Genomic DNA, 17,624 nt, shown 5'->3' with positions numbered 1-17,624 from the left:
CCCTCCAAGAAAAGAGAGAGGCTTTTTTGAGAGGTAGGCTCCAAACGGTAGAACTGAAGCAGCACGCCTTGGATGAAATGTTAATTTAATTCTTTTTTTGATTTCTAGATTTTTCTGTTTTTAGGCAGCATGTGTTTTGTCCTAGCAGTTGGTCATTGCATTTGGGAAAGCAAGAAAGGCTACTACTTCCAGGATTTTCTGCCATGGAAAGAATATGTCTCTTCATCAGCTGTCTCTGCCGTCCTTATATTCTGGTCCTACTTCATTATTCTCAACACCGTGGTGCCTATTTCCCTCTACGTCAGGTAGGCTTCTTTGACCACTGGGGGACAAGCTGACTTCATACTTCCTACTTAATTCCCCAACTAGACTGTGAACTTTCAGAAAGCATAGATTCTGTGCTCTTTAACCCTTTACTTTGCACAGTGCCTGGTGCACAAAACACTCTGAGACATATCTAGAGACTGCATAAATGTTTTCTATATCCAGAATACCACCCTAGATACTATGTGGGTTATACAAAAGAAAATTATCCCAACCCTCAAATAGTTTATAATGTACATGACTAAATAAGACAAACACATGAAATAATTAGAAAAAAATGCACACAAATTTGGTGATGCTAAAGCACAATCTAGGCAGCCCCTAGTTTATCAGTGAGACAGATTCCATTCATTTGTAAATCAGTTAATTCAGAACTCAGAATGAGTTTTCCCACAGAAACAATGTGGCAAATGGTAGATAGGTATAATTGTGACTTAAGTTCTGGTTCCCAAAAGTTGGAGAAGATGAACGATGTTTCCTTCCCCTTTTCATGAGCACCTTGAACAAAAAATTGAAATATAGGTAAAATAAGTCTTTACTGTACTCCGATCTGCTTTTTCTATTTTCAACATTCCCTTTCACATACACACACACAAACATATTTTTTGCATCCTTCTTTTCAGGTTTCCTAAACCCTGCACTGTGGCATCCCAACCCTAAAAGCACCCAATATAACTAAATTATCTTACTAATTTAATAAATATTTATTGAACACCTACTATGTGCCAAGCACTATATTAGGTGCCAGAGAAAGAAACATGAATAATAAGACAACCCTTCCTCTAGATAAACTTACAACATAGACATGGAAACAGATACTTAAGTAAATAATTAAGGTACAATATGAAGAATGATGTAATAGAAATGTATATGTGAATGCTATGGGAACCTAGAAAAGGAATAGGTTGGTTCTGCCTGTAGAGGCTTAGGATTTATAGAAAAAAGTAATAATCAAACTGATATTTGAGAAAAGAGTAGAATTTACCAAGCAGAAAATAGGAAAAGAATATTACAAGCAGAAAGACCAGTATGTACAAAGGTTTGGAGGTTTTTAAAAGCTTGATCTGGTCATAGAACAGTGAGTAGCCTAGACTAAGGTGTTGGATGGTAATTTAGGATTAGATTCAGGAGAGCCTTGAATGCCAGGCCAAGGAGTTTGGGTTTTATCCTAAAAGCAGCAGAGATCTTTCTAAGGAAAGAAATAATATCATTAAATGTCTGGGTTTAGAGAGATTGCTATGGTGACTGGTATGGTGAAGGAAGGGAGAGGTCAAAACTCAACACATGAGGACTAATAAAGTCAATAATGTGGGCCTGAGCACCTCTTCCCTCACCTCAAACAAAAAATCCATGTTGCCCAATGCAGTTGTCTCAGACAGGGATTACTAATGAAGCAGTCTAAACTACCACAAACTAAATATGAATGATGATAGGAAGGAAGCCACTTAAAAGTCTCCACTGTTTTAAAATGAAGATGCTTGTTAACCATAAAGAATCTATATGCATGTTATTTGGAACAGAAGTGGAATGTGACAAACACAATTGGGAAAACTCGGATAAAATGAAGAGGAGGCTATTCTAGGGAAAAGCTACCCCACAGGCAGGCTGGATCTGCCTAGAAATTTATCAGAGGGTCGTCAGCTCCTGTAAGTTGTTTCTGAGTCTCACAGATCTTTCCCTTCTGAAACAAAGTGCTATTTCAAGTCTGAAGATTCTCTCTCTTCCCCACCAATGAGTTTACATGACAGCAGCAATAACTCTCTGATTAAGCCTAGGCTACGTTTTATAAATTAGCTCTTAACTCTGGCAGGCCTTGCATTATTGCCGAATTTCAAAAATTTTGGAAGAAAGGCTGTAAAGGGAGTATGCCTCAGCAAAGTTAATCAGCATGTCTGATAATCAAGTAAAGCCTTGAGTGATAATGGTCAAAGTCAGAATTACAATGAGTTGGCTAGTACGAAGGGTCCTTCAAGATTGTAGGTTCCCAAGGAAGATATTCTGATTTTCGTTTCTACCACCGGACTGGTAGGAAGGAAACCAGGATGATGAATTTGCTTGCCCTGCTTTGACCCAGGACCCTTCTTTTCTTGCTTTCTCCTTAGTGTTGAGATAATAAGATTGGGCAACAGTTTCTATATCAACTGGGATCGGAGGATGTTTTATGAACTAAAGAACACACCAGCACGGGCTTGTACCACCACCCTTAATGAGGAGCTCGGCCAGGTCAAATACGTGTTCTCCGACAAGACAGGGACCCTGACTCAGAACACCATGATTTTCAACAAGTGTTCTATTAATGGGAAATTCTATGGTATGCATATTTTTCTGCTTTCCCTGAGTCTTGGGGAAATATTACTTTGCAGATTGTTCTCAAGAATGATCTATCTCTAAATCTATATGCCTCTAAATTCACATTTACTTCTTAGTCTCACAACCTGCCCTGTTCACTAAGCAAAGCTCACCTAGCCCATTCAGTTCTAACCAAAAGCATTTATTTAGCACCTTTTAGATGCAATCCATTGTGTTGGATGTTGAAAATATGAAGATGTATAAGAATTAATCTCCATCCTCAAGGAATTCCCAATGTCTGGGCAATGTTAGTTACTCTTACATTAAATCAGATGGTGCAACCAGCATATTTCTGAAGCTGCTATTCTCCTGATTCCCCCTCAGACCAATAAACACTCTAGAAAGAAGCCATCAAAGGGTATTCAGAGTTTGATGTGTCTCCCATGCCCAGTTATTCATTTATTTCCTGCCTTAGGCATAAGCTTGTTTTTGTGATAGTGTTAAGTCCTTATATGTGTGAACATTCATGCCCACTGCACTAACTAGCTAAGGAAGGCAATCACATCTAAAAAGATAGACCACCTGGGGTGTTTCTCTGGGATTATGAAAAAGCTTTGAAACTAGGAAGATGTGATAGTTGCAAAACCTTGTGAATGCACTAAATGCCCCTGAATTGTACACTTTAACATGGTTACTTGTATGTTATACGAATTTCACCTCAAAAAAATTTTAAGTTAAATTTTAAAAATAAAAAAATTAAAGTTAAAATTTAAAAAAAAGCTAGAGCACTCTAATATTTTCTATTACCCCTGCCAAACAAGTTTTCACACGTATAAACTCTGAAAGCTTATTTTTGGATGGTTGATTTGGGTGAGGATCTTAATTTTCTTACTCATTGTATGGGTAAGGATAAGGTTGAAAAGGGTCATGGGTGTTTCTACGCTTGGCATCAGACTGTCTTCCATCCCCATTCTGTCTATGCTGTCTACTGGCCAAGAATCCTAAACATTCCAGCACTACTTTCACATATCCTCTGGGTAACTTTTCTGATTGAAAGGCGAAGTCTCTCATAAATGACTAGCCTCCAGCCTCAACTCACTCACACTTAAGGAGAAGAATTGCACCCCAAGCAGCATTATTCTTACCATTGGCTTGAGGAAAGGAGCTCATAGGGCACTGAGAGCTAGGTGGCCTGAGGGGATTCGAGGAGCTTAGCTGCAAGTCTAGGATGATAGAATCAGAAGGAATAAGCTTTTAAAAATCCTCCTTTAAATTACCATATGACCCAGTAATTCCATTCCAAGGTATATACCAAAAAAAAGAAAAGAAAAGAAAAAGAAAACAGAGATTCAAACAGATAGATGTATGCCAGTGTTCATTGCAGCATTATTCACCATAGACCAAAGGTAGAAACAACCCATGTGTCCATCAACAGATGAATGGGTAAACTAACGGTGGTATATCCATGTAATGGAATACTCAGACATAAAAAATAATGAAGTTCTGACACATGCTACAACATGGATGATTCTTGAAAACATTATGCTAAGTGAAATACACCAGACACAATAGGAAATATTGTATCATTCTACTTATATGAAATATCTAGAATAGGCAAATTCATAGAGACAGAAAGCAGATTAGAGGTTACCAGGGGCTGGGAATAGGGAAGAGTAAGGAGTTTTTGTTTAGGATGCTGAAAAAGTTTAGGAAATATATAATGGTGATGGTTGTACAACATTGTGAATGATGTTAATGCCACTGAATTGTTCACTAAAAATGGTTAAAATGAGAAATTTTATGTTATACATATTTTACCACAATAAAAAAATGTAAACCCTTCTTTAAAACGCTTGCCAAATGTGTATTCTATTTACTTACCAACAGGTGTTGTCTATGACAAGAACGGACAGAGGGTAGAAGTCCCGGAGGTGAGTGATTACAGCGCCCTGTGAAATGCGTGTGGGACCTGAGTGAGGCTGCACTGCACAGCAGCATCTTTAATAAATTTTTTTTTTTTTTTTAATTTTTATTTTTTTTGCGGTATGCGGGCCTCTCACTGTTGTGGCCTCTCCCATTGTGGAGCACAGGCTCCGGACGCGCAGGCTCAGCGGCCATGACTCACGGGCCCAGCCGCTCCGCGGCATGTGGGATCTTCCCGAACCGGGGCACGAACCCGTGTCCCCTGCATCGGCAGGCAGACTCTCAACCACTGCGCCACCAGGGAAGCCCCACAGCAGCATCTTTAACACAGATTGGGATTCCCTTAGCCCCTGAAATATTACAGCTGTTATTGGCCCCATAATATCAGACAGTATCATATGAATGAACTCTGTTTATCTGAGGGTATTTGGGTTTGTGTTTTTAAATGAAGATAGCTTATTATAAGAAGGTGATTATATATAAATAATATAAAAAAGTTTTTTAAAGTAAGGAATGTCTGAAGAAACCAGCAAAGGGATGAATCCTTGAGCTCATAAAAATGATCTAGGAGAGCAAATGAATAGTGGTTTAAGATACTTTTTCGGAAGACATTACATTACTTGAGAATAAACTCTAATTCTACATATGAATATTATTTGTTTTCTCAATAGTGCTATTAAAATTTCTTTTAAACACAAATAAATTAATTAATTAAAAATGAAAACAGCTTTATTGGCTTTTTCTATTTAAAAAATTATCTGTGCTCATGATAAAAAAAAATTCAAACAATATAGAAATGTATGAAGAAGAAAATTAAAATCATTCAGTTCCATTTAGATAACCAGTACATAATCTGGGAATATTTACCCTTTCAGATGTTTTTCATATGTATATATACACACATATACACCTAGGTCTAGTAGGTAGGTAGGTATGTAGGAAGGAAGGATGGATGGGTGGATCGTAGCATGCATGCTATTTTCAGCCTCCTTTTATTCACCTGCCACTATATTGTGGCCCTCCTTCCGTGTCCGTATATTTAGGTCTACATCATCATTTTGAATGGCCGTCGTAGCCAATTACATTGATGTATCTTAATTGATTTAGCCAATCCCCTATTTTTATTCTGTTGTCTTTTGCTATTATAAACAGCATTATGATAAGCATTCAGGTACATACATTTTTGTCTCCTCTTCTGAAAATTATTTCCTTAGAATAAAGTCCTGGAAGTAAAATTAGTTGGTCAAAGGGTGGCTAGATTTTTAATGCACTTAATTGTGCCATACTGCTCTCTGGATAGACTGCATCAATTTATAATCCCACCAAAAAATATGAGAATTCCTCTTTTCCCATGCTGTATCCTTGTCAGTACTGGGTATTAATATTTCAATCTTTAGAAATTTAATTGTGAAAATCATATCTCATTTAATTTACCTTTCTTTGATTACTAATCAGATTGAATCATTTTATGTGCTTATTTTCCTTCCTCTTCCCAATCACTTTATTGCCCATTTATACTTCTTTTGTGAATTGCCTGTTCATATTCTTCGTCCTTTATTTCTTATTTCAAGAGGCTCCTTATATAGTAAAAATACCAACTTTTCCTTCGTCTGGCACATATGTTACAATTATTTTTTTCCATTTTTGTCTTTTGGCTTTTGTTTAAAGTTTTTTGTTTAGAAGTTTTTAATTTATGTAATTAATTCTATCAGTCTTTTTCCTTTATAGCTTCAGGATTTATGACATACTCAATAGTCCTAACCCACAGAATTGTAAGAATATTTTCCTTTTCATTCTTCCTGTCTCTGGCTGGTTCAATTTTACTGTTTTTTCCAGTATTGGATCTCAACTTTTGTTTATGGGTTTGATTTTAAGCATCCCTTCATAGGGCTTCTTCCATTACATTCAGGATACTACTCACCCTATTGCTTTCCTACTAGAACCAATTCCAAACCTTTAGCCACTTGACTTACGTACTAAACAGGTAACTCCAGCTCCCAACTACTGGCTCACCCTTATCTATCCAGAGAGATTGGAAATGGGGAATAAAATCGGTATTTGCCTTAAATCCTCTTCCAGGGACTTTGCTAATGACCTTGGCAATATAAACAAAGTTATAGCTTCTAGGGAGTAAATTGTTACCCTGGAGTTACCTTTCTCTTCCTCCTCCTTTTGCTACTGTTCGACCATAACACATTTTCCTCTGGATCCCTGGAATCTTTGTCCTCTTGTAAGCAAACACCCACAGCCTTATCTTTTCATAAAAATGCTTTCTTCTCTCTACCTTGATTGAAAGATGACTTTCCCGGAGGATATCCCTTTTCCTCCATCTCTCATACTCCGCATACCAAAAGTCCAAAGGTATTGTCTTCATTATCCTGTGCTACTTTTCTTTTTTTTTTGGCTGCCTTGGGTCTTCATTGCTGCGCATGGGCTTTCTCTAATTGAGGTGAGCAGGGGCTACTCTTTGTTGCAGTGCGTGGGCTTCTCATTGCGGTGGCTTCTCTTGTTGCAGAGCACAGGCTCTAGGCACATGGGCTTCAGTAGTTGTGGCACGTGGGCTCAGTAGTTGTGGCTCACGGGCTCTAGAGCACAGGGTCAGTAGTTGTGGTGCACGGGCTTAGTTGCTCTGCGGCATGTGGGATCTTCCCGGACCAGGGCTTGAACCCGTGTCCCCTGCATTGGCAGGCGGATTCTTAACCACTGTGCCACCAGGGAAGCCCATCCTGTGTCACTTTTAAACTATTACTTTTTCTCCCTCATATAATCTTCCTTCCTGTGATGCTTATGACTTCTAGCTATATTCCTCTTTCTTCTTGTCGTTGACATTTACAAATCTTCTGGCTTCTCCACTTCATTCACTGAGGACCTTGAAACCTTAGCTCATATTTCCCCTCTCTACCCAATCCCTGCTATCATCTTGGGTGGTATTGGCTTATTTACGGATAATCTAGCAACATAGATGCTTTCAGATGTCTAAAAGAATATATCTTTCAAATGACTTTTTGGACTCAAAAAAATCTATACCATTCATTTCTATGTTATCATGTCACCACCCAGAAGTGTACTACTCTGAAACTGTAAACTCCTTTGTCATGATCTCTGATCACAAACCTTATTTTTCCAGTTCTCTTGATACTTGATTCCTAGTATACCTGCTTTCTTATCAAAGGAAGATTTACAAACTCTCTGTTCTCCTTTTTCTCTGTCAATCCCTTGTGACTTTACTTCCTGTCCTATCTTGCCCCCCAATCTGTACCCAAGATCATAAGCATCTTCAATACCTTACTAGTTCTCCCTCTTTTTTCCCCCTCTCTGATCGCCCAACAAATCTCAACCTTGAATTAACCAAGCCATCTACCATTCTCTGTTTCTAATCTCAGAATGCCAAGCACTTTTTGGGGATCACATGCCATTACAAATTCAGAGACTCCAAACTCTTCTGGGCTTCCAGTGCCACTTGGATAATTTTTTAATCTATTTATGGTGAGCTTAATTCTTAATTTTCCATATTAGCTATTCCAAAATTCACCACTCTTGGGCCTTCTACCACATCCCACTCCCTTCTCCCCAGTGTGCAGTACATGATATTGTTTTCTACTTTGCTGAGAAAAATCCAAACTATCAGCTAAGTACCCTTTTCTGTACAAATATCAGAACCCACCTTTACCCCCTTTCCTTAAGTCTCAACAAAAGGTATAACTTTTTCTTTCAATACTAATCTCTTCATATATTCTGATTCCATGCCTTTCTACTTCTTCAGGAACCTCAATCAATCCTGTATTCTCTGTTTCTTAATATCTGAAACTTATCCCATTATATGATTCTTTCCCCTCAGCTCAAATCTATCCCTTCTTTAAAAAGACAAAAAAAAACACCACTTACTACATACATACAATGGAATATTATTCAGCAATAAAAAGAAATGAGCTATTAAGCCACGCACACACATATACACAGAAAAGGGAAGAACTTTAAATGCATATTGCTAAGTGAAAGAAGCCAATATGAAAAGGCTGTGTACTGTATGATTCTAACTGTATGATATTCTGGAAAAGGTAGTAGTTGCCAGGGGTTTGGGGAGGGGTGGAGAGAAGGATGAAGCACAGGAGATTTTTAGGGCAGTGAATCTATTCTGTGTGATACTGTAATGGTGGATTCATTACATTATACATTTGTCAAAAACCACAGGATTGTACAAAGCAGAGTGAACTCTAGTGTAAACTATGGACTTCAGTTAATAATAATGTATCAATATTGGTTCATCAATTGTAACAGATGTACCATACTAATGTAAGGTGAAAATAGGGGGAAATGTGGAGTGGAAAGAAGAAAGGAAATATATAGGAACTCTCTGTACTTTCTGCTCAATTTTTTTTTATGAATGTAAGACTGCTCTAAAAAATATAGAATTAAGATAAAATAAAATAAATGTGTTAAAGTAACCCTTAGCCCATTAACCAGAGGTAACCACTACTAATAAATGTTTCTATCTTATTTTATTCATTTTTTAAAGCAGTTAGAACTTTTCCTTCATCCTGCATTACGCTCTGACTTCATCAGTCAGTCCAAAATGTTCAACCATATGTATCAACCATATGTCAGACTCTGAATAAATGTTAAAGGTTCAAGGAAAACAAAGGAAATTTGTTCCCTACCTTCAGAGTTGGCAGACTAGAGGAAAAGTGTATAAGGAAATAGACAATTACAGCAGTCTTTCTAACTCCTCACCTTTCATTCATTCCTCATTCTACCCTATATAATTAGACTCTGTCCTATCATGTCCACTGAAACTAGCCAAGGTCACTAATGACTACCTTGTTGTTAAGTCCTTACCCAATTTCTCTGCAGATTTTAACACTTAAAACTCCACTTTTTATTAAAGCTCTCTTGTCCCTTGGCTTCTGTTAAGTAACTCTCTTCTTGTGTTTTCTTCCTGTATGATTGTTTTTCTCATCTTCTTGGCCATAGGTACTGATGTTCCCCCAGAGCTCTATTATTGTACCTCTTTTCCATCTTTATAGTCTCGTGTTTTTACTAACTTTAACTACTGACTACTTACTAATGACCTCCAAATCCATATATCCAAGAACATTTTTAGCTCCCTCCCTATCCATGACCAAAGCTAAAGATATCCTATAAAAACTATCTATAGCTATGTCACAGAATCTCAAAGAGTATCCTCAATTGCCTCCTCTACCCTCCATTCTGAATTCGTTTCTTCTCATCTGATACCCCCGGTTTCCATCCTTTTGTCTAGTACCTGGATTTGCCATTCAGTCTTATTCAACTGGGTGTTTAACTTTCAGTTGCAGAGTAATTCATGAATACTGCTCCTCAGATCATGCTGTACTGCAGCTCCAAGCCAGCCCTGCCTCAGTCCTGTACCCAGCCTGGTCCAGTGTTCTCAAACATTACTTGTCTGGAAGGGGAGATTAGAAACTAGCTCAGATCTCTTACCTGAGCTTCAAAACTATATATGCCTGCTTTCATTATTACCTTTATGTCCTTCAGGTATCGCCAGGTCAGTCTTTCAAAAATCTCCTCCTGCTGGGTATCCTATCTCAGTGAATGGTCTTACCATCTATCCCAATTAGGATACATAAAATTATTCTTAACTGTTTCTCTCTTTCACTTGTCATATCCATGTCATCAAATTCTATATTTTCAAATCATACCCTTAATTTAATATTTATTGTCACTACTTTATCATTTCTCTTGTGAATTACTGAATGGCTTTCTAACTGGTCTCCTTGCTTTTCGTCTTGCTACTTCCAATATATTCTCCATGCTGCTACCAGAGGACTATATGATCATATGACTTTCAGCAGAAAATTGTTACGGTTCCCTATTGCATACAAGATGGTAATGCAGGATCTGCTTCATATCTACCTCTCCAACTTCTCTCACATCACTCACCAGCTTCTAAGTTTCAAAGAATATACCAGTACAAGAGCCCAGTTATAGAAGAGCCTCAGAGGATGCTATATAATGAGTTATCTTAAATTACTAAACCCACAAACTTCCCAGAGCTCACAAGTCTGTGGTTGGCCAGGTCTAGGACTTGGCTCTGGACCTGACCATACTTCCTCACTATCATGACAAAACTCCCTCTAGATGGGTTATAGAAAAGAGCCAGTATAGCCCACTACAAACTTCCGTTTCCCCAACATAGCACCAAGCAGTGCAATTGTGTCTGTACTTGACACATTGGGGCCCAGCCCAGGTAGCACCACAACTACAATGAACTGGTGAAATATCCTTGAGAGTTCTGATACGGGATGGAGAAATCTGTTAATAACACTGCACTCCAGGGTGGGCATAAGAGAGTCTCAGGACCAAATTGAGCCAGAAAAGAATGTTTACCCCAGGTGCCTACCAGCAGCCTACCTGACATGAAGAACGTGAGTCAACATCTAAAGGAGCCAAGCTCATAGCCAGGAAAATGGTAGTGAATATTAATATTAGGTCCACAGATTGAGGCAGGGTCAATAACCTTGAGGACTAGAGGCAGGAAGGAATCAGGTATGCTGAATCAGGTATGCAAAATGGTATAAAATTAAGTCTGTGAACAAGAAGTCTGTACTGAAGCTTCCTTGTTATACAGCCTTGCCTCTGTCTTGCAGTATTCCTCTCTAGCCCCCTTGTGGGGTAAAATAGGGATAGTGCAACACAGCGATGTCATTGTACCTAGCTCCCTTCCCAGTTCCCAAAATCAGGCAGAGGACAGCCAGAGACAAGACTTTTTCCAGAAACCATTTACTAATAGGGAACAGTTACTCTCTCATGTCCTCAGGTTTGATTTATCATGGATTTGGGACTTGGAAGAATAGAGCCTGAAGATGGCCACTAATCATTCAGGATAGCTGGAGTAGAAAGAGGGCAAGAAGGGTCTGCCAAGCAGTGCTAGCTTGTCTCCTGTGTGATGGATCTTCTCCAAGTGAGTGGATGGACCAGGTCAGAGCTACAGAGGCTTAGAAACCAGCACAGGGTCTCCTTCACTTATCTTGCTTTTCTTTTCCCATCCTCCTAAGAGTTCTCATCACATTCCAGAAATTGCCCCCAGGTCGACCTTCTATAAAGTGTCAAGCTGCTGTTTGTTCTGGCTTATGTGTTCCAGAAAACAGAAAAGGTTGACTTCTCCTACAACAGACTGGCTGATCCTAAGTTTTCATTTTATGACAAGACTTTGGTGGAAGCAGTGAAAAGGGGAGATCGCTGGGTACACTTGTTTTTCCTGTCACTCTCATTGTGTCATACCGTGATACCAGAAGAGAAAGTAGAAGGTGAGAAGGGGCTTGAGACCTCATGGACTGAGAATATGTCATAGAGTCTAGGCTGATTGGAGGGGGGGATGGTTTGATATCGTTTGTAATGGCTTAATCTAAAGAACTTTCTAATAGGAAGAGCTGTCCAGCAATGGAACGGATAGTCAAGATAAGTAGTGGGCTCCTAGTCACTGAATATATCTTTACGTCTTTGTCATAAAGAAGATTCATTCATCGGATAGGGGTCAAACTTGGTGCTATCTAGCGAGCTTCGGATCTTGAGACTCTGTAATATTCTGTCACAGAGTTTATCTGATTTATTGCCAAGATCAACCCCACTACCTCTGATAAGACTTCCTGAAGGATGAGTTGAGTCATCCTCTTGTTGCTTCACAATTTAAAGGTATCCCCATATGCCCTAATTTCTTTAGTAACCAAATATGACTATGTCATCCATGAATTTATCAAAATATTTTTCAGAAATTACTGATTTTAAATTAAGAAGACTTTTTTCCTTAACAAACAAGAATTTAGGCAGCCAAGTAAATCACATCCTTCAAAGTCAATGTAGTCTTAATATAATACCACCATGAGTAACACCTTATATTTGTACATCACTTTATAATTTTACAAGTTGCTTTCATTTATATTACCTTCCACAATCTTCACAACAGCCCTCTGCAGAACAAGAAAAATGATCCTAGTTTTATAGCAAAGGAAACTGAAGCTAAAAGAAATTAAGTGCTGTACAGCAGAAACTAACACAGCATTGTAAAGCAACTATACCCTAATTTTTAAAAAAAGACATTGTGACGACTAAAATCCTATAGCTAAGAAAGGTATAAATGGGATAAGAACCCAAATCTCATGTCTTCTGGCCCCATGAGCTCCCACCCTTCCACAAGCCTCTCCGGGTATGACATTCCAACAAGTTGGTATTACTTGAAGCATATTTGGACTTGTCTATGTTTACTGCCTTGAGTGACAAGGTAGGAAACACACAAGAAAGTAAATCTTATTATCCCATAGACACATCTTATGTCTGACTTAAAATTATACTCCCCCACCTACCTTATTCACAAGTATAAGATTCTGATGATGTATAACTGTTTTTAAAAATCAAATTAACCTTCAAAAGAGAAATAATCTAAAATATATCTCAGGTTATGGGGATTATTCTAAAAGAGGAGTTCCAGAAATGTCTTGAGTAATATCAGATTGAAAGATTGATTCAACAGAGTAAGTCATTTACCTTCCCAGGGTGAGAGTTTCAAAGGTGACAATACTCATTCATATATTTTTTTTTTAATTGTTTACTAAACTATCAATCTTATTACCTTATAGCAGTGTTCATCAAAGTGCGGCCAGTCCTATGCAGGAGCACTTTATGTAGGACCATATGCATGAGACTCACTCAGGAGATTTGTTAAAATTCAATTTCCTGGGCCATCCTCCCAGATTTTGTGATTCTGGATTCAGTAAGTTTGGGTGGGGCCCAGGAACCTTCATTTTTAACAATCTCCCGAGCCATCTTTACCCGCTAAAGTTGGAAGGCAACTGCCTATGTTTCGTTTGTTTGTACACATGTTCCGTGTACTTCTGTAATACTAACTCAGGTCTGTGAAATGAGTTGAGAATATTGGAAAGAATGAAAAAACTGACCTGTTCTATGCAACCTGGCCTTTTAGGGCCAGGCTTGGGTGGAAATTTTGAAGAAAGATGTCCCCTCCTGGGCTCCATCTTTATGTAAGCCACTTGGAAGACAATCTCACTTCTGGGTGGACTTCATCTGCACATCTCTAGGGGCTCTGGCTGCTCTCTTCTCTCCTGCCAGGTGAGCTGACTTACCAGGCTCAGTCCCCAGATGAAGGTGCCCTGGTCACTGCTGCCAGGAACTTTGGCTTTGTGTTCCGTTCCCGCACGTCTGAGACAATCATGGTAGTCGAAATGGGGGAAACCAGAATCTACCAACTACTGGCTATTTTGGACTTCAACAGTGTGCGCAAGAGGATGTCTGTTATTGGTGGGTGCCCCTCCTAGTTGGCCCTCTCCCCTTATTTGTCTTTCATATACATTCACACGTTGACTTTCTCCTCTATCTACACACAAATGTTTTCTCCTGCCCACGTGCCATTTCACAGGCACTCTGCCTCAAATACAAATACATAGCCATTCCCACTTTCCCTCTCATAATCCTTTATATTTTCTCATATACACATATGTGAGCTTACTGCCACGTGCTAGGGCCCTTATTTAGTGATCCTGGATAGTAGCTTGTCAGAACCTTCAAAGCCAAGATAAGAACAGAGAATAAACCCATAAAGCCTGAACTTGGAATAAGAAATGGGGGCAGAAGATATAGAGGAAATTAATACTATCTTGCTCTCAGTTAGTTTGGGCCTCAGGCTGAAGAGGAAGTCATTTTTCATCCTTGGTCCTTATTAGGTGTGGGCCTTGGTCTGGAACTTGGACTTGAGAAGCTAAATGTGATTCTGTATCAGAGTCTTCCATAGGTGATACTGAACCCATGGAAAAACTGGTTCCAAAAGGTCCTCTCTCATTCTCACCAGCCCTCACCACATCACTCATCCTGTGTGACCACTCACTGAGTGCTTAGCCCCCAAAGGTGTCAGAAACAAATGTCATGGGAACAGCCTCCTGCCATCTCTCAGTGGCCCAGACAAGTTCTTGTAACAATGGACCTATATGGTTACTTTGCTTAATTTGCTTATCCTTAGTGAGGACGCCTGAAGATCGCGTAATGTTATTCTGCAAGGGTGCAGACACGATCCTCTGTCAGCTACTTCATCCATCCTGTAGATCCCTCAGAGACGTGACCATGGAACATTTAGATGTAAGTGTTTAGGTTGCAGGGGAGGGAAGCTGTGGGTGGCTCTGTGTATCTGGATGTGTGTCCATATATATGTCCCCATGTCAGTGTGTTTCAGTATGGGGTACATAGGTGTCTGTGTCTCTTTAATTGATAGAAGAATAAAAACTACCTCATTCTGTGGGATTCTCACTGACCACATTGCCACCTTCTGTGTGAAGGAGTTGGGTGGCCCAGGATCCCAGGGGCATGAAGAGGATTGTGTTTTGGGAGCACTTACCACAGTCAGAACAGTTCATTCTATGATTCCTGGCTCGGGAGGTCCTGTGGTCACATCTAGAATTTGCTTCAGAATAGGGCCTGCTAGACTTCCCTGGTGGCACAGTGGTTAAGAATCCGCCTGCTAATGCAGGGGACATCGGTTCAAGCCCTGGTCTGGGAGGATCCCACACGCCGCGGAGCAACTGGGCCCGTGAGCCACAACTACTGAGCCTGTGCATCTGGAGCCTGTGCTCTGCAACAAGAGAGGCCGCGATAGTGAGAGGTCCACGCACCGCAATGAAGAGTGGCCCCCGCTTGCCACAACTGGAGAAAGCCCTCTCATAGAAACGAAGACCCAACACAGCAAAAATAAAGTAATTAATTAATAAACTCCTATCCCCAACATCTTCTTAAAAAAAAAAAAAAGAATCCACCTGCCAATGCACAGAACACGGGTTCAAGCCCTGGTCCAGGAGGATCCCACATGCCGTGGACCAACTAAGCCTGTGCGCCACAACTACTGAGCCTGCGCTCTAGAGCCCACGAGCCACAACTACAGATCACGTGTGCCACAACTTCTGAAGCCTGCACACCCTAGAGCCCGTGCTCCGCAACAAGAGAAGCTACCGCAATGAGAAGCCCGCACACCACAACGACGAGTAGCCCCCACTCGCCGCTACTAGAGAAAGCCCGCATGCAGCAATGAAGACCCAACGCAGTCAAAAATTAACTAATTAATTAATTGAAAGAATAGGGCCTGTTGGTATGGGAGGCTCCACCCCACCAGCCATGATGGGAAAAGACTGCTTTTAGGGTACGGAGCAGAAGGCACCAGGCCTGGGCTGTGTAGAGGACTGTTTGACACTGTCCTATGTTATTTACAGGATTAGAATCCCCATGGGTACCTACCTACCCCACCCCACTTCCACCCTCTGGGACCTGAGATATATCAGAAAGAAAGATTGGCTTCAGTCTGCTGACATTAGAAGGGAAAACCAGATTCATGCTTGTTGGGGTTTCTACCCTTAAACCTGGACATATAAAGGGTTGGGAGAACAGGACAGGGGATGTGATGGGGAAAGGGCAGATCAGAAAAATATTTTAAAGAAGAAATAGGTTGGAGGAAATGCTATTTTATTAGGGCCATTTTGGCTTGGCCCCACATTAACTCATAGAAGTCAGAGAGCAAATGGCCAGAAGGCACATGTAAAGATGTTCAGTGTCAGCCATCAGGGAAAAGCAAATCAAAAATCACAAGACACTACTTCACACCAGTAGGGTAGTTAAAATCGAAAAGATGACCAGACAACAATGAGCACTGCCAAGGATATAGAGAAATTGTAACTTTCGTACACTGCTGACAGGAATGTAAAATGATGCAGCCATTTTGTAAAACAGTCTGGCATTTCCTGAAAAAGTTAAGCATAGAGTTGTCATATGACCCAGCAATTCCACTCCTAGGTATATTCCCAAGAGAAATGAACATTTATATTCACACAAAAACGTGTACACTAATATTTATAGCAGCATTAGTCATAATAGCACAAAAGTAGAAACAACCCAGATCCCCATCGATGGATGAATGGGTAAATAAAATATGATAAATCTGTACAGTGAATATTATTCAGTCACAAAAGGGAATGACATACTTATAAATGCTACAATGTGGATAAACCTTGAAAACATTATGCTAAGAAAAAGAAGCCAGTCACAAAAGGCCAATATTTTGCGATTTCATTTATATGACATGTCCAGAATAGGCAAATCCGTAGAACAGAAAGTAGATTAGTGGTTACCAGGGGCTAGAAGAAAATGGAATGGAAATGACTGCTGACGGGTACAGGGTTTCTTTCGGAGGTGATGAAAATAAGGAATAAGGTCATAGTGATGGTTGCACAACTTTATGAATATATATATTTAAAAACCAATTAATTGTATACTTTAAAAGGGTGGATTTTATGGTAGATACATTGTATCTCAAGTTTTTGAAAAAGTCATTGAAGCGTCCCACATTGGACAACTCTTATGTCTTATACTGGTTTCCTGAGGCCACAGTTTTGCTTTTTTGGTGTGTGTGTGTGTGTGTGTGTGTGTGTGTGTGTGTGTTTTATGGGCTACTCTGAAAACTTGTCTTTTAACCTTCTAGAACTCATGAATTAGGGTATCTTCTCAATGAGCATTTCCACAGACTGGCTTCAAAGAGGGGTCATAAAACTATTTCAGATCTTTTGACCTGCTTCCAACCTTAACAGATACTCATAGTGGAGCCTAAAACACTACAATCTATTAACCACTGAGGATACACCTATAATAGTCAAGTTCCAGAAACCCACTCATGCAGAAGCACAGCTCCAAGCCCTCTAAGACAGGAATCCAGCAAACAGGTCACACAAAAACAAGCAGCAGTCATAATTTGGCCCCAGGGCCCCAGTTTTCCCACCACAAGAGAAAAAAAAAAACATACTAGTAAGGGATAAGTAAAAAGTAATGTTAACACAGGCTGCTAAAGTATTTGTTGAATGGATTAAGAATCTGTCAGTATATTGTTAAGCTTGCCAAGTCCTCTTATCAGTATCATGCAAAATCAGTTTCTGCCATATCTCTTCCTTTTTTTTTTTTTTGTAGTACATGGTCCTCTCACTGTTGTGGCCTCTCCCACTTTGGAGCACAGGATCCGGACGCGCAGACTCAGCGGCCATGGCTCACAGGCCCAGCTGCTCTGCGGCATG

General features: G+C 39.8%; 1 protein-coding gene across 1 annotated transcript in view; it reads left to right on the top strand.

Moving 5' to 3' along the window:
* The window catches only part of LOC116755287 (phospholipid-transporting ATPase FetA-like), a 71,752-nt gene that overhangs the window by 38,336 nt on the left and 15,792 nt on the right, over window positions 1-17,624 (top strand). The window contains exons 11-16 of the mRNA XM_032634512.1: window positions 109-305; window positions 2,427-2,635; window positions 4,501-4,544; window positions 11,657-11,822; window positions 13,639-13,827; window positions 14,543-14,658. Coding sequence (XP_032490403.1) covers window positions 109-305; window positions 2,427-2,635; window positions 4,501-4,544; window positions 11,657-11,822; window positions 13,639-13,827; window positions 14,543-14,658 — 921 coding nt within the window. The remainder of the gene's footprint in view (window positions 1-108; window positions 306-2,426; window positions 2,636-4,500; window positions 4,545-11,656; window positions 11,823-13,638; window positions 13,828-14,542; window positions 14,659-17,624) is intronic.

This window comes from Phocoena sinus, chromosome 6, assembly GCF_008692025.1.
Source record: "Phocoena sinus isolate mPhoSin1 chromosome 6, mPhoSin1.pri, whole genome shotgun sequence".
Taxonomy (NCBI): Eukaryota; Metazoa; Chordata; class Mammalia; order Artiodactyla; family Phocoenidae; genus Phocoena; species Phocoena sinus.
Note: the sequence above shows the minus strand (reverse complement) of the source record. Positions and strands in the feature narration are given on the sequence as shown.